Source organism: Pterocles gutturalis, unplaced genomic scaffold (assembly GCF_000699245.1).
Source record: "Pterocles gutturalis isolate BGI_N339 unplaced genomic scaffold, ASM69924v1 scaffold16203, whole genome shotgun sequence".
Lineage (NCBI taxonomy): Eukaryota > Metazoa > Chordata > Aves > Pterocliformes > Pteroclidae > Pterocles > Pterocles gutturalis.
Genome location: NW_010123332.1, coordinates 1 through 15000, shown reverse-complemented (window position 1 = coordinate 15000; position 15000 = coordinate 1). Strand labels below are relative to the sequence as shown.

The 15000-nt window shown below is 39.6% G+C and overlaps 1 protein-coding gene across 1 annotated transcript in view; it reads right to left on the bottom strand.

Moving 5' to 3' along the window:
* Positions 1–13350, bottom strand: part of LOC104464986 (serine/threonine-protein kinase Nek7-like) — a gene marked incomplete at its 3' end in the record, with an annotated part of 27814 nt that extends 14464 nt beyond the window's left edge. The window contains 2 exon segments of the mRNA XM_010077870.1: positions 2206–2320; positions 13280–13350. Of these exon segments, the coding sequence (XP_010076172.1) occupies positions 2206–2320; positions 13280–13350 (186 nt within the window).
* Between the last annotated feature and the right edge of the window lie 1650 nt (positions 13351–15000).

Genomic DNA, 15000 nt, shown 5'->3' with positions numbered 1-15000 from the left:
CCAGGGAGGTTGTGGAGCCTCCCCTCCTCAGAGAAAAGCTGCCTGGCATTTCCTGGGAAATCGGCTCTAGGAGACCCTGCTTGAGCAGCAGGGCTGATGACTTCCAGAACTTCCTTCCAACACCAACCATTCTGTGATTGTGTGAAATGGTGTTTTCAAACTAATTGGGACTATGCCATTATACTGTTTGGCTAAATATGCTCCTCATCAACAATCTTCAGTGACTAGGGTAATTTAATTTGCTATGAATAGGAGCATATATTTACACAGTATAATGAACAAGAGAATCAGAAGAGATTCACAGGTTTATCAAAACCTGACACACATTTTTTCATAAATCATTACCTCACCTCTTGCTCATAACCTGCTGTATTTTCAGCTCCAGTTCTTGCTTCTCCTAAATGTATCGGCAATTAGTACAGTAATTAATTTTCATTACTAGTTTTCACCATGAGCATGCTCTAGTAGCAGAGAAATCCATAATAATTAAATTATGCATCTGGCTCGTAGGAAAACCAATCTGGATTAACGAGACAAGAACACCGCTGAATGACTATTTCAGTGTTACTCTGGCAATACAACTATCATAGCATGTTTGCTCCCCTTCACTCTTTATCCCTTCAAATGCCAAACAGTCAATGTTCTGATGCAGGCCCAGCTCAGAGCCATAAAACCAAAACTTTTCATCTCAAGAAAAATCAAATCACAAAAAATCATGCTTAGTGGAGTTTACACAGTAATTGATTTAAAAAAAAAAATAATGAGACAGATTATGAAAATGCTTGACAGTTAACCAAAGCCGAGAATAAACATTTCTTCTTTTGTAGAAAGTGTCTAGTTGATTACAGAGGTATTGCCTTTAGGTCTGTCCTTAGTTTACAACAGAGGAAACTGGATAACTGTAGATGACCCATATTACTTGCAACAGTAAAACTAGAAGCACATTTTATGAGTATGAATTCATAAACTGAATTTGTAGGTTAGAGTAATATTCCTAAAATTGAACCAGTCCTCAAAAAGTTGATTCTGTGAATCAGAAACAGGCATTCAAATACTCAGAAGACAGATGAGGAAAAATGAAACCTGCTCGTAGTCAAACAGAAAACATAGGAAGGTTTCCCAGAAATACAGAAACCTTAATCAGCTGCCTTCTACTTTCTCTTTAGTCAGGAAAGAAAAAAAGAAAAACCTGTAGTAATGATGGGGACCCTTTGTGATAGTCATAATATTAAGTATTCTCTTTTTTTGTTTCAAAATTACAAATGTATTTTGTCAAAATATCTGTATGCATAGCTATACATTAATCTTAAATTTCTAACTGGTTTGCATTGGGATAAACACACTGGTATTAATGCTATTAAATCCATATTTTTTGTTATCACAATGCTATAATAAAAACACTGGAGCTAAGGAAAGCTGGTTATCGTAAATTCATCAAGTTTCACAAGCTAGAATTCACCTTAGTTTTTTGTAAAATAAATGTCACAAATTGCCCTATCACCTATACTGCTAAAAAGAAAACTAGAAAATTTAGGTTCTGGCTTTGTAAAGAACTGTCCAGCTTTTACTTTGGAATGGTCACCACAGTAAATATTTTTAGGGTATTCCTCTACAGGCTCTTGCACTCCCTTCAAAGAACTGCCTCCTACAATTGTCAAAAAGCAATATCCCAATATTATCTCTCATCAGATTATCTTTATCCTTTGTTTCACACCATCAACACACATTCAAAGATTAAATTTCTTATGCAACTCCTTTCTAACAAAATTACAGCTACTGGGAATTTCTCTTGCCTGGTTTTAGCAGGTAATGGCACTAATTCATACAGTATCACCATCAGGAGGTGTAAGAAAAGACAGTTAAAAGTCTGAAATAAATATATGGTAATTCTGATACAATTTAGAAATATGTAGTGTTTAACAGCTCACCATTTCTCAGCAAAATAACTGCCTTCATCTTTGCTTCCTACTCCCACTCCAACTCCAAACCCTCAAAGTTGGTGAAGCAGTAGGAGGCAAAAACGAAAAGTAATTATTTTCTATGAAATAGAAGACTGATATTAAATTAATTTCAAGATCACCAGAATACATTCTATCCGTCCACAGCTTCTTTGTCCCCACAAGAAATAATGTTTTCTAATTTCTCTCTTTTTCTATTTAAGAAATTATAGCATCGACTCGAGTAAATATTTTTAAAAAATAGTACCTGTGGCTGAAACGGTGGTGCAGTAGGCCCTTGCATTCCTTGGGACTGTTCATCCATTCTACCACGTAAAAGTGTCCCTTACGTCCTGAAAAGAGAAATACAGTCATTACAGTGTAATTCAATCTGTATTTATGATCAACGAACATAAGAGGAACTTAATTTTCTCGTTTGCATGCTTGAGTTTACCAACATTCAACTATTGCAGCCCTGGACTGTTTTGGAAATGAAGGTTTCTTATGTTTAACTGTTGTACAAAGTGAAATAAATCACTATACGCATCTGAATTTATTATTAAGAGACGTGCATTAAACTACCTGAGCCAGACAAATGGCTCTGCCTGATAAAAGCCACACTGCCCCACTACACTTCAGAGGCATCAACCACTTGCTAACTTCACAGATGTCTGCCGACCAGTACCTCAGACCTACTGGGAGCATGGGAAACGGCAGATCATGCATACTGTTTATGTGGCATTAATGCAAGAGTAGTTCCATCTATACAGGAAAGCAGCTAAACGCGTACACATCACGTTCTGACAAGCTAGCTAAGAGGGATCACATTAGGAGCACAGTCTCTATTCCCAACTACAAACCTCCCATATTCCACCGGTAAGATGGGAGCTTCGCAGGTGTCTTTCCTCCCAAGACACCAACACAAGGCTTCGACCAATAACAAGGGTTGCAAAACGCGCAGTATCGTTATCAGGGAGAACAGGAGAGACAAAAAAACAAATGCTCATGAGGCTTTTTCCTCAGCTACACAAACCTTTTCAGAGGCTATCCAATATTTTGTTGAGAGGGAGAAGGTGCAGCACCCAGTTCTACTGGTGGCTATGAGGGCCACCTCTGCTCGGATGAAGACAACAGAAAGTTCACTGGCAGCTTCATATGCAAACAAGGAAATAAGCTTTTATACAAATAGGAGGCAAGCCCTGAACAACCTTTTCATCACACAAACAAGAAGTGTCTCTGCCCACTGCCTAATGAAACCTGCCAAGGCCTTCAGAAGAACAAGTGCCATTTGAAATGTGTTTTGACTGGAAACCAGTTTCCAGTGTCTGACTGGAAACCTATTCGTGCTCTGGAATTGATTTTTCATTTATCTTACTTCCTGCTTCAAATCCCAAAAACTCTAAAGATGGTTTGACACAACTTCTGCCAACAAAGCTACTGATGCTTCACAAACTTTCTTTAGAATGAATATGTAAAAGTTTCTCAAATAGCATTTAATGTAAGTTCAGCATAGAATTACAGAATCATTTAGGTTGGAAAGGACCTTTAAGATCATGGAGTCCAACCATTACCCTCACACTGCCAAGTCAACCAAAGTGGAAGCATGAAAGCATACAATCTACTATCTCTGATCAAACAGACAGAAAATAAAACTTCCCAGCAATTTCTTTAGAGAATATTAAGAAGGCTAGAAATAAACAAAAGGAACAAGCCTTAGAAATGTTTTTCAAAGTCCACTACAAAATATTTAAGAAACTCTAACAAGTAGCTTGTGTTCACAATACTGTCGTTGTTCTTACAGCATCACTGGGATAACGTTACTAATAGAGAAAAATAATCACAAAGCAGCTCTGCCAAGTTCCTCAACAACCTGTCCTAGCGTACTAAACAGTGGATTGGATACACAAACCAAGTCACTAGGGATTTGCTTTCACTCCCCCATCTAAAGCAGTCATCCCATGCCGTTCACTATTCGTCACACCAAACCACAGCCATCCTCCAGAGCGACGTCCCCGCAGCTTTGCCTTGCACTCCTGGATAAAGCACACAGTTTGTAAACTTTCTATTATTCTGTCTCAGTATTAGCTGTAAGTAATCCAAAGATAAGAGAGATCCAAAAAGCAATTTCAGGCAGGTCAAAAGAAAAAAATTAAATTACCAATCTGAGGTGAGAGGCAGAGAAGACGAGGGATGAATTGCAGATTTCTAAGACTATCAGAATGAGCACGGCAAGAAAGGGGGAAAAAGCTGGAGGATATATGCTGTGCATACACTACAAATGAGGCAACCTTCTAGCCAGCCCTAGGACACCAATATTGACGATTCTTGCAAGTTCTACATCTCCCATACAACCTCCCTACCAAGGCAAGAGATCATACCACAACAGCACCGAAAATGAAACTGTTGTCAGAAGAACGCACCTAAATTCTCCAGTTGGATTCCCAGAGGTTTATGCAGTTGTGACAAATTCTGGGGGAAGAATGCACGGTAATATTACGGAATCTCCTGTAATTTCTTGCCATAGTGATCTTTCTATCACTGCCAAGAATCCAAGAACTCTTTTCTGAAGTGCTATTTTGAAGAGTCTTTATAAGAATTTTAATGTTTTTGATACTATCAATAAGTCTACTGAAAGTTTTGCGATGTACTTTACCAATATGGTTACATCTCGAAGATTGCTGAACATGGAATGCACCAATAGATAATTCCTATGGGTCACAAACACTTGTTTCAAAATCCTCAGGGAAAAGAACTAAACAAACAACTCTTTTATCCTCTATTGCAGACATTTATCCAAGACTAATGAAGCCTAAGCTGAAACACCCAGAGGATGTATGTTGGTTCAGGTACTATATAACCCACTCATCGGAAAGGTCAGAGGCACTGACTGGAAGTGTTTGGGAATTTGTCTTCCTCCCCCCCCGCCTTATTTTTCCCCTCTCCTTTTCTTTTTCTTTTTTAAATTTGGGGAAAGGGTAGGAAAGGAAGAAGTCATATCATTACCACTGCCACTGGCTCTGCCCTCTGTGGCTTGTTTTTATAACAAAAGCAAGCAAACTAAAGAGGTAACAAATGTTCTACCACAGGAAGCACAGATGATTTATAACTTGAGGATTTCTTGTTGCATTTACAGAGGAAAGGCAAAAGATCAGTATTTTCTGTCCATATATGGAAGTTCTTTTATTTTTTTAAGTTGTTTTTGTCTTTGAAGGCTGATTCACATTTCAGAGTAATTTGGCATTTTGATCATACAAAATGCCAAGGATGCAAATAAAAGCCAAGCATGCAAAATGAACCTTTTGTACCGTTTGTCAACATAAGCAAGAATTAGATTTTGCTGCTTGAAGACTGCTTTCACAGTGAGGCATGTCTTTCACCTTCATAATAAACCCCAGAGGTCAAAACATAGTGGTATAATACTTATCATCTTCAAATTTAAATTGAGACAATAATTCTTGCTCTTCCAAAGATGGTTTTCAAGTTGTAATATATGGTGAACAGACACTAGAAATGCTAGCAAGGAGTCATTGCTGGTCTAAAACTGAAAAGTGAATACAAAACACATTTAAACGTGACACGTCTGTCACCTCTTTAAACACGTAATATGATGACCCTGTTCTGCAAATCCATCACCACGATACATATTGTTTCACAGAAAACAGACAACAGATGGAGTGAGAGGTGAGCCAACGATAACACCACCACTCAAAACTTCCAAAGCGCCAAACACAACTCATGTTTCTAAACGCTCTCACGCTGATCATGTAGGCAGAAAGGACTCCTTGCCTCCATCATAGCACTTGCAAAGACAGGAACAACAAAAGACTCTGCAAAAATTACTATCATCATTTTGAAGATGAAAATTATTTGGATTCAGAGCAACCTGTACACAAGAGCAATCACAGAAACACAAACATATACACTAAATCATAAACATCAATTATGGTTACTAACACTTTGCAGGTATGAGAAGACATTTGGTTAGCTACTAATGCTTTAAATCTTGGTCTTTTTCAGTTGATCAAAACAGTGAGTGCCACCTACACATACAGGATGCAGGATGAAGTACCCAGAGATACAGACAACACGATCAATTTTTCATTTGAAATTGCAATTGCATAGCAACTCCCTTAATTGACACCATTTACTCCACACAGTCCACTATACCAGCTAAAGGAAGTTAACTCACATAATCACAGAATGGTTTGGGTGGGAAGGGACCTTAGAGATCATCAAGTTCCACCCCCTGCCATGGGCAGGGACACCTCCCACTAGCCCAGGCTGCTCAAAGCCTCATCCAGCCTGGCCTTGGACCCCTCCAGGGATGGGGCATCCACAGCTTCTCTGGGCAACCTGGGCCACTGCCTCACCCCCCGCACGGGAAAGAATTTTTCCCAATATCTAATCTAAACCTACCCTCTTCCAATGTAAATCCATTACCCCTCGTCCTGTCACTGCATGCCTTTTTAAGAAGTCCCTCCCCATCTCTCCTGTAGCCCCCTTCAGGTATTGGAAGGCCGCTATAAGGCCGCCCTGGAACTCATAAGTAAGCCCTCACCAGTAAGTTAGCTTACCAAACTGCAACTGCCTGAACCTGGAACAATGTATTTCCTTTCTCTATACACGGGCCTTGCTGTCCTTATTCACTCCCGTAGCAGCCACCTGCCAAACCTCTCCAGTATCTCCCCACACACATAAAGATCATGCAAAGACACAAAGCAGCCCGAATGCAAGTGCCTGTTCCTACGCCCCAACAGCAGGTCACGCCCCACTATCCCATTCCGCTTTCCAGGTGGTTCCCACCAGCCTGCTCGAGAGGCCAGACTACCCGCGACTCCGGCAGTGAAATCAGAGCACAAAACCTACTCCTGAAAGGGATCCAGAGCTCATCGCTGACATTGCACGGGAATATATCTTAAAACAACATTTTTAAAATAAAAAAGATACCTAGGAATAACCTGAAATCCTTGTTACTTTAGGCCTTGCAACTAAGTCTTTATAAACATGATTAAATTATATCAGGAGAAGAAGCTTAACTGCACTGCCTACTCACATGGGAGATGCTTTTCAAACACTATTTTCACAGCTCAAAGTCCATAAACCATTTATATTGAAATGCATTTCACAGGATTCGGGCAATAATGTTACTGCTTTAACAGATGGCTGGCCTACAACAAAATATACATTGTTTTCCTGCAGAAAACATCATTAACAGACTCAGTGACACACGGTTTCCCCTAGCTACATGCCATACACCATTGTTTGTTCATTTTGGATCTGAAGTGGGGATATTCAGTAACCAATGTCAAAGAAGAAACAGCTACACTTTAAAAGTATATACTGAAAAGAATATTCAGAGTACTGCAGTTCTGGTGAGAATCTGAAAGTCCCAGTCTGGTTTTTTTCTGCAGAATATAACTAACTACTCACATAATCGCTGAGCCAAAGAAACACGAAGTTACACCGTTCACAATGTGCCCATCAGGCACACAGTCACTTTAGTTGCTGTTCATAAAGGACGGAATGTGCTATGTTTACTTCTGGATTACAGAGTCAATTAGGGCAGGTATTTTTAGTTTTTACTATAACCATTTCATTATTTTAGTTAGGTTAGTGCCAAGGCCCTCCAGCAACAACTACACATTTAACAGCTTACATACTCCTTACTTTTTGGTGTCAACAAGTTAAGATTCTTCAGCATCTGACACACATTTTAAATGACAAATTTTAGATCCCTACATTTTTCAGCTCTCTTTCCTAATAAATTCAAAGATAAGGCTCATCCTCAGCTGAGAAAAAAGGCCTGTATACGAACACTGGTTTCCATATAGGAATACAGGCTACAGGAATACTCCCACAAACTCTCAGCAACCCAAAAATACAATTTAAACCTAGGTAGAACATTCAAATTGTCACCCTGATTGAAACTAAAAAAACCCTGTGCCCTGGAAACAAGCATTAGATTTCTAAATGCCTTACTGAATATCCAGACCAAGAAGCAACCCACACTTGCCCACCCCACCACGTGGGTGTTAACCCCAGCGGTTTACGCCAGGGAGCCCCAGGGTGTCAGGTCCCATTCCAGCTCTGCTCTCCAACAGAGTGGGAACTCTCAGCTCCCAGGTGAAAGCTGCACACCTTTTGGGAGGAGACAAACTTGAGACCCTTTTTTCCTTTGCTAACACATGAATAACAGCTTGGCCCTCACTGCTTTATAAAGCACACTGCCTTACCAGTCGTTCTCTAGCTCTGCTAACTCTTTGACTCTCCGTCAGGCCCCTCTCTTCTGTACCCACTCAATGCTGGCAGCCAGGCGGCAGTTTAGAAATTTTCAAAGTGATTTTAAAAGCAGGAACTCAGGACTCACTTGCGGAAGAGCCCGGATGAAGCCAGGTATGTCATCATCTGCAAACGGAGCTTCCTGACTTCATCATCCACATTACATTAAATGACAGCACACATACATGGTTTTCAAAAGAAACAGCAAGTCACAAGTCATGTCCAATACAGCAGACTACCATAAAATCAGAATCTACTGTAATTCTTTGACATCAAAACGTTTTTTCTGGGTGCTCTGCATAAACCATTGAAGAGAAGAAAATGTGTGTTTTGATGTCATAAATAGAAACATTTTACTTGCAAAGTGAAAAATCACTTCAGGGTCATAGATAATATTTTTAGTGCATTCCTAAAGCCTGGGAATTACTTAGAAAACAACACAAAAGCAGCTCTCAGAACTCAAACATGTCCAAAGCCTTTACACACTTGCTGGATCCGAATATCTCCAAAAAGCACAAGAAAAACAACACTCCCAACAGTCTACCTAATACCCTGCTCTCTTGGTTCAAACTCCACGCACCCTGGAACGTAAGTGGAAAGATGAAACTCACCTGGGTTGTAACTTAAGTGCTAAAACACATTTCTAAAAGTTATTCATCCACCTTTATACCACTGGCATTCCAAACTCACACTTAACATGGGTATATTTAACACAAGTGGCAAGAGAACTTAACTGAAAAAAAAAAACCAAATAATAGGAATGGCAGCACAGGATACACAGAGCATCTTTTCAGTAAATTATTCCTGACTCACACAGACCATTGAGATAAAATCTGTTTATATCCACATTACTATGCCATCCATTCAGTAAATTACACCTTGAGCTTAAAGACAGAAATTATGAAATAATGCTGAAACACTTCCAGTATTTAAAAATAATAGCCAATTAATGCTTTTCCACTAAACTTCATGATCTCTGACTGGTCATGCTCCTGCCCAGCCAACATTGTCCATTCCTCAAACCTAATAAACTTTTTATTGGTCTGCTGTTAATCACTACTTACAAGAAACATACAACCCACAATGTAACACAGCCAATAAAATATTCCGGTGAGTTATTTAATTTACAGTGTACTGCAATGTTGCTGATTATTTAAATTACTAATTTATTCCATGCAAAAAGTACTTCATTGATGTCAAACAATTACCACACTAGTTTATTTTTCTCACTCCGTGAATAACTATGTTACATACATATATTAATAAAGAAAAATGCATTGAAGTTGACACTCATTTGAACTCTGCCAAGGCAATCAAGCCCTTAATTGTCAAGGGAAAAGCAAACTCAGGAGTGGAAGAGCAAGTTAATCAATAACACAATAAAATCTGTCATTTATCCCAATTAGTATACATACATATATATACACACACATTATGTATGTGCAGAATAATATATACATATGCACACATATACACATGTGTCTATGCATAACAATATATAAATATGCAGAGGTATATACATGCCTATGGATATTTATTTATGGATTATACATATATACTTCCATGTGTGTACACACAGAATATTTACTGTTAGTCAACAGTGGTAAAAATGAAATATTTGCTTCATATTGTCAAAAAGTCTTTTAAGATTAAAAAATCATATTCATTGGTAAAATTCTCTGCAGAAGCAGCTGCATCACAGAAAAGCTGTATTTGCAACCTTTAAAGCTCTGAAAGCAATTGAGTATAGAAGTACATATAGAAGGAGGATTAATCTTGATTCTAGAAACAGCTTCTAGATGCCTTTTACTTTTCAATATACTACCAGATTAATATTCCCCATGGGACGGCAGGACATTACTCCCCTCAGAAGAGACAGCCTTGAATGTGGACAACACAAACGCTCAGCACTTGTAAATGTAAAAGTAGCTATCAACTCTCTATATGGAAATACTGAACTTTTCAACAAACGTGCGTCCAAATTCCCTACTCATGGGCAGCCCAGTAAAATAAGCCAAAAATCACACAGATAGTTAAGCCGAGTTAAGAGTTGGTTTTAGCAAGAGCAGAACTAATCATACACAAAATCTATTTACCAAAGAGTAAGGGAATACAGAGTTGCTATGCCATTTTCTCACCCGTCCGTCCCAATTTACCAGGTATATTTTCATTCCAACCCTGAAAACACCCGTGCCAGTCACCATGATTCCCCAGCTACTAAGAGTTTGCTCCCTGTCAATGCTGTCTAACTACAAGATGAAAGTCCAAGCTTCTCCTGCTTCACAAATGCACTCCCCTTCCCCTTCATTCATTTGCACAGTTTAAGAAGTTATATTTTGTTTACTTCTCCCTCTCCATTTATGTCACTGAAGTAGACTGCTTATCTTGTAAGGTGCTCCCAAGGGGTTGTCCGTGCAGTGACCTGCCCTTTTGGAACTGTTTGTTGGTTATTTCATACAAACTGAAGAACCACCAGGAACTGAAACTGCTCAGGCAGCAGGCTTCTACGCTTTCATTTCACTTCTATTCACTGCGAAAGAAATTGGATAACCCATTCTATTTCTTCATACTGAGTAGCCACTTATCAAGGATGCATTTAATACCCATGCATACGGAAGTCTACTGAATGCCAGAGAAAAAGGAAGTAGAAGTTCAAAGATGAGAGACATAGGAAGGGGACTGCAGAAGAAAACAGAACATCTCCCTTCCAGCAACAGCATGCTAGTACACTACTTCACCAAACTTCATCTTACTTGATCCTTATATAGAGATACCAGCAAGTACTCCAACTCAAACCAGCTGTAACACGAAGGCAAGAGCCAGCACAGGCAAAAAGGAATGTATTCAACACCAAGCCAAGAGTTTTGTCAACAAAACACTGTATGGAAAAGCAGAAATAAGCAACAAAGTAAATGGAAGAGGAATAAACAAGGATAACAAGTCAAATTGAAAAAAAAAAAAAAAAAAAAAAAAGAGCAAAGGCTTTCAGAGAAAGAAAGCTAAGACATGACTTGGAAACCCTTGCAACCCCCAAACCTTGCAATTCAGTATGCAGAGAGTGAAAAGAGGAGACCTTTCCCTAACAAAGGGATGGTTTCAAATGCTTCTGTAAAAATAAATTATTCATAAAGAGATGCTGAAGAGATTTACTAAAAATGTAAACAGCTGAGCTTCACACAGGAGTTAAGGAAGCTGTGGGACCAATGTAAAGGCTGGAAGCATTGTCAGATAAATGTATTATTGCTAAGCACAGGGGAAAAAACACCCAGTTTGGAAGGCTGGCTGCACACAACTGTGCCACAACCACGGCTGACAACGTACACACTGCTCCAGGTGAAGCAGAACACATTTAACAATAAATCCCACATAATCCTTAAAGAAATGTCTAAATATCTTAGAAACCAGCACAAGACAACACCTTGTGACAACATGCTGCAGGTATTAGGTGCGCGTTTGCAAGCTGGAAAAAATAGATCTGTTGTACAGAGTTTAAAATCTGTGCTATCCCAAACCAATGAAATTAACGAAGCACTATACAGAGTCAGGAAAGAAACCCCAGCAACACTGAACAGGCTTTTTATGATCCTCTGACTTGCGTCACCTTTGAATGCTGAAACCACGCGTGACAGTAGTAATCCAAGATCCCTGGGTCCAGAAGCACAGCAGCTGGCAGCCAGCACGCTCCCTGCAGAAGCAGGGCAACGCTCCAGTTCACCGCTGTTGTTTTACATCAAACCACCACCGGCTAAAACACACCAGGTCCATGCCTGGTTCTGGAGCGGCCTCAATGACCAGCTGTACATTAGTGCTCTGGCTGCAGGCTGCTGCTATTGCTCCTCTCAAGTCCTGCTTCTCTCCATGAACAGGACCAGCAGCTCATGTACCTAACGCACAGTTCTGAATTTCAGTCAGGACAAGAACTGGAAGTTCACTGCTGCAAAGACAACTCCTTTTTTGGATCTGCTCTCAGATGAGGACAAAAAGGGTACAGAAGGGCCTCTACAGGACAGAGTGCTAGGCATTTTCCCACCACAACTTCTTACTTATTTTGGAATTCAGATTACCTGGGATATTTTTGCCTTCCAGCTTTCAAGGAATCAATAATTTTGTAAACTTTATACACTGACAAGAGAAGATTAAAATGAATTGAAAAAGACTGGTTCATCAACACTGCACAGCACCTAACTCAAACCTCTCCCAAAGATTTCAGCAAGGATCTCATCAACAAGCTTTACATGTACTTTTACAACATTGTAAAGTAATTAATCTGGTCCAATACAGATCTAGCTGTTAAATAAGACAGCAATAACTTTGTTAAAAATCATTCCAAGTAGATTAAAGCAAAGGGGCTTGAATACAAAATCCCAAATGCCAGATGATGCACAGTCTATCTGTCACCTACAACCAACCACAAAAAGTCACTAGTGTTAACTACGTGCAATCAGGTTTTAACATGATTGTTCACAGCATTTTCTTACAAATTCCTCTTTTAAATGCTTTGTTTAAAGTTTTATAACAAATCCCATTATATAAGGGGAATAATTGCACTTGTGTATTTTCTACCTACGAAATCGTGACAGAATCACAGCGATGTTTCACATTCCCGAGACAAACACACCGGATTACCTTCACCAGAGAAGCCACTCATTTTAATAGCATTGCTTCTCTTCAGCTTTTTTAACTAACCTGCCAGGAAGAATCCTTTTAATACTTACTAAAAAGAAAACAGGTAGTGATGTATTTCATCGCAAGGCTGAGTTCCTTCCCATGGGGCTGGGGGGGCAAACGGTGGCAAACACAGCAAATCAGTGCTCTAAAGGCCACCCTTATCACCACTTCGGTATATTGGTCAGTTATTTTCATCTCTGTTGCACAGCACATGGAATGTAACTAAACTGAATAAATTTTCTGGGAACTAGTCAGTTAACTCCTGTTACTATCCAGAGTATTAACCTGAACAAGATAATCCTCCCCACCCCCATCATTCCTAAGCATTAGTCCTCGGGAATCAGAAAGGATTTTTGGATAAGCCCCAAATATTACCCCCCCAAAAAAAAAAAATCCTTGGAGGTAGAAAAGAAGTTATAGCAGTTTGACTTTTCCCTGGAGACTTTCCAACGTAACGTGAACTCATCCATTCAGCACAGATGTTTGGAACAACGTCAAACTTCAGAAGGCAACAAGGCACTGATGGTGATACAACTGAACACAGGGCTGGTGCAAATGCAGAATACTGTACTACATTTACTAAATGTGGAGGGTTTTTTGCATGCATGAACAAATTGTCTCTGTGGACAAACATACTGGACTGGTTATGTTTTGTGGAACTGAGCTCAACACCGTTGCACAAAAAAGAAAGGTGTAGATAAAGCTATACAGCACTTCTTGTAACAATTCATAAGATTCCACAGGTCACAGTAAAATCAGCAACTGAGTTCTTGTCCTTTATTTCTCATTTGAGTTTCTCATATACTCACAAGCCTTGAGATGAACTCTAAAACGTTGGATTTTTTTTCTTTTTTGGAAACAAGTTTCTACAGTGGGGATGAGATTCTACTTGTTTAATTCTTGTAGACCCTGGAAGACACCGTGATAAGTCAATCAAAAGAAGACTTTGAGTTGGCTAGGATTCCTTGATTTGTTCTCAAACATTTTTTTTTTTTTTACTACAATGACTAATTGGTATGCTGAATACAAGTTATCTATGATAAAGACAGTATCTCTACCCTTACAGTAAAAATCTCTAAGTGTGCTTTAGGAAGTCATCTATCAAAACATCAGATGTTTATAAATATAGTACCTTCATGTTTTGAAATTAAAAGGACAAGTGTTGTAATACAGTGTTTCTTCCAGTATCAGAAAGGAAAAGCCCTCCAGTTTTGGTTCCTTAAGTCCTTACTTTCAAGCTATTGCAAACTGCATGTAAGTCTCCCTCTTTCCACAACAGAAAAGTTTCCCTTCCTCTGCTTAAGTTTTTCACAGCCCATGAACTAACGACCATTTTCTGCTGCATTCTGTTCCTCTCAAGACAGCCTGAAGACAAAATCTCAAATACAGACATTTCTACAGCACTGCAACACTGAATTTTCTCCTAGGTAAGATAGCTTTGAAAGCAAAATCTTTTTAAACTTCATTCTTCCTAAAAGAGCTGCAAATATCCACTTGACACCTAAACCTTACAGATTAACATATCATAACTGTAATTTCTGCATCTCAAGCTTGTAATACAACTTTATAGGGGAAATTATCCAGTACATTCAGCAAAATTACTACGCACATACACCTTTCCTGAGGAGTGATTGCCACTGCAACCTGAGAAAACGCTGCTATCACCTCAAAGGTGACAAATGTTTACCATTCAGTTGGTGCAAGAAGTGAAAACAACTGTGAGATTTTTTTTTTTCCAATATCAAGAATCAAATATTGGTGTGATTTAACGCACACACATCCCATCGTCTTTGATCACAAGTAGGTTTAACATCCTAAGCAGTTTTTACCATCAGGTGATACTCCTCACGAGCAAAACATTCCACCCCAAGAACAACGTTCTCAACTCCTCAGTCCTAAGGACAAGCAGGTCCAGCTCACAGGGACACAAAGCAGAACCCAAGGCCGGGACTAGTACAGAGAAGGGGGAACGGCGCCAGCACACGGAGGATGCCCCGCTCCCACGTTTCCCAGCAGGCCTGTGCCCCTCACACCCCGTCCAGCCCCTGGGGCTACCCGAGAGCCTCGCCAACCAGCGCGGCCAGGCAAACCCAGCGACCCTCTGGGCCGGCAGCCC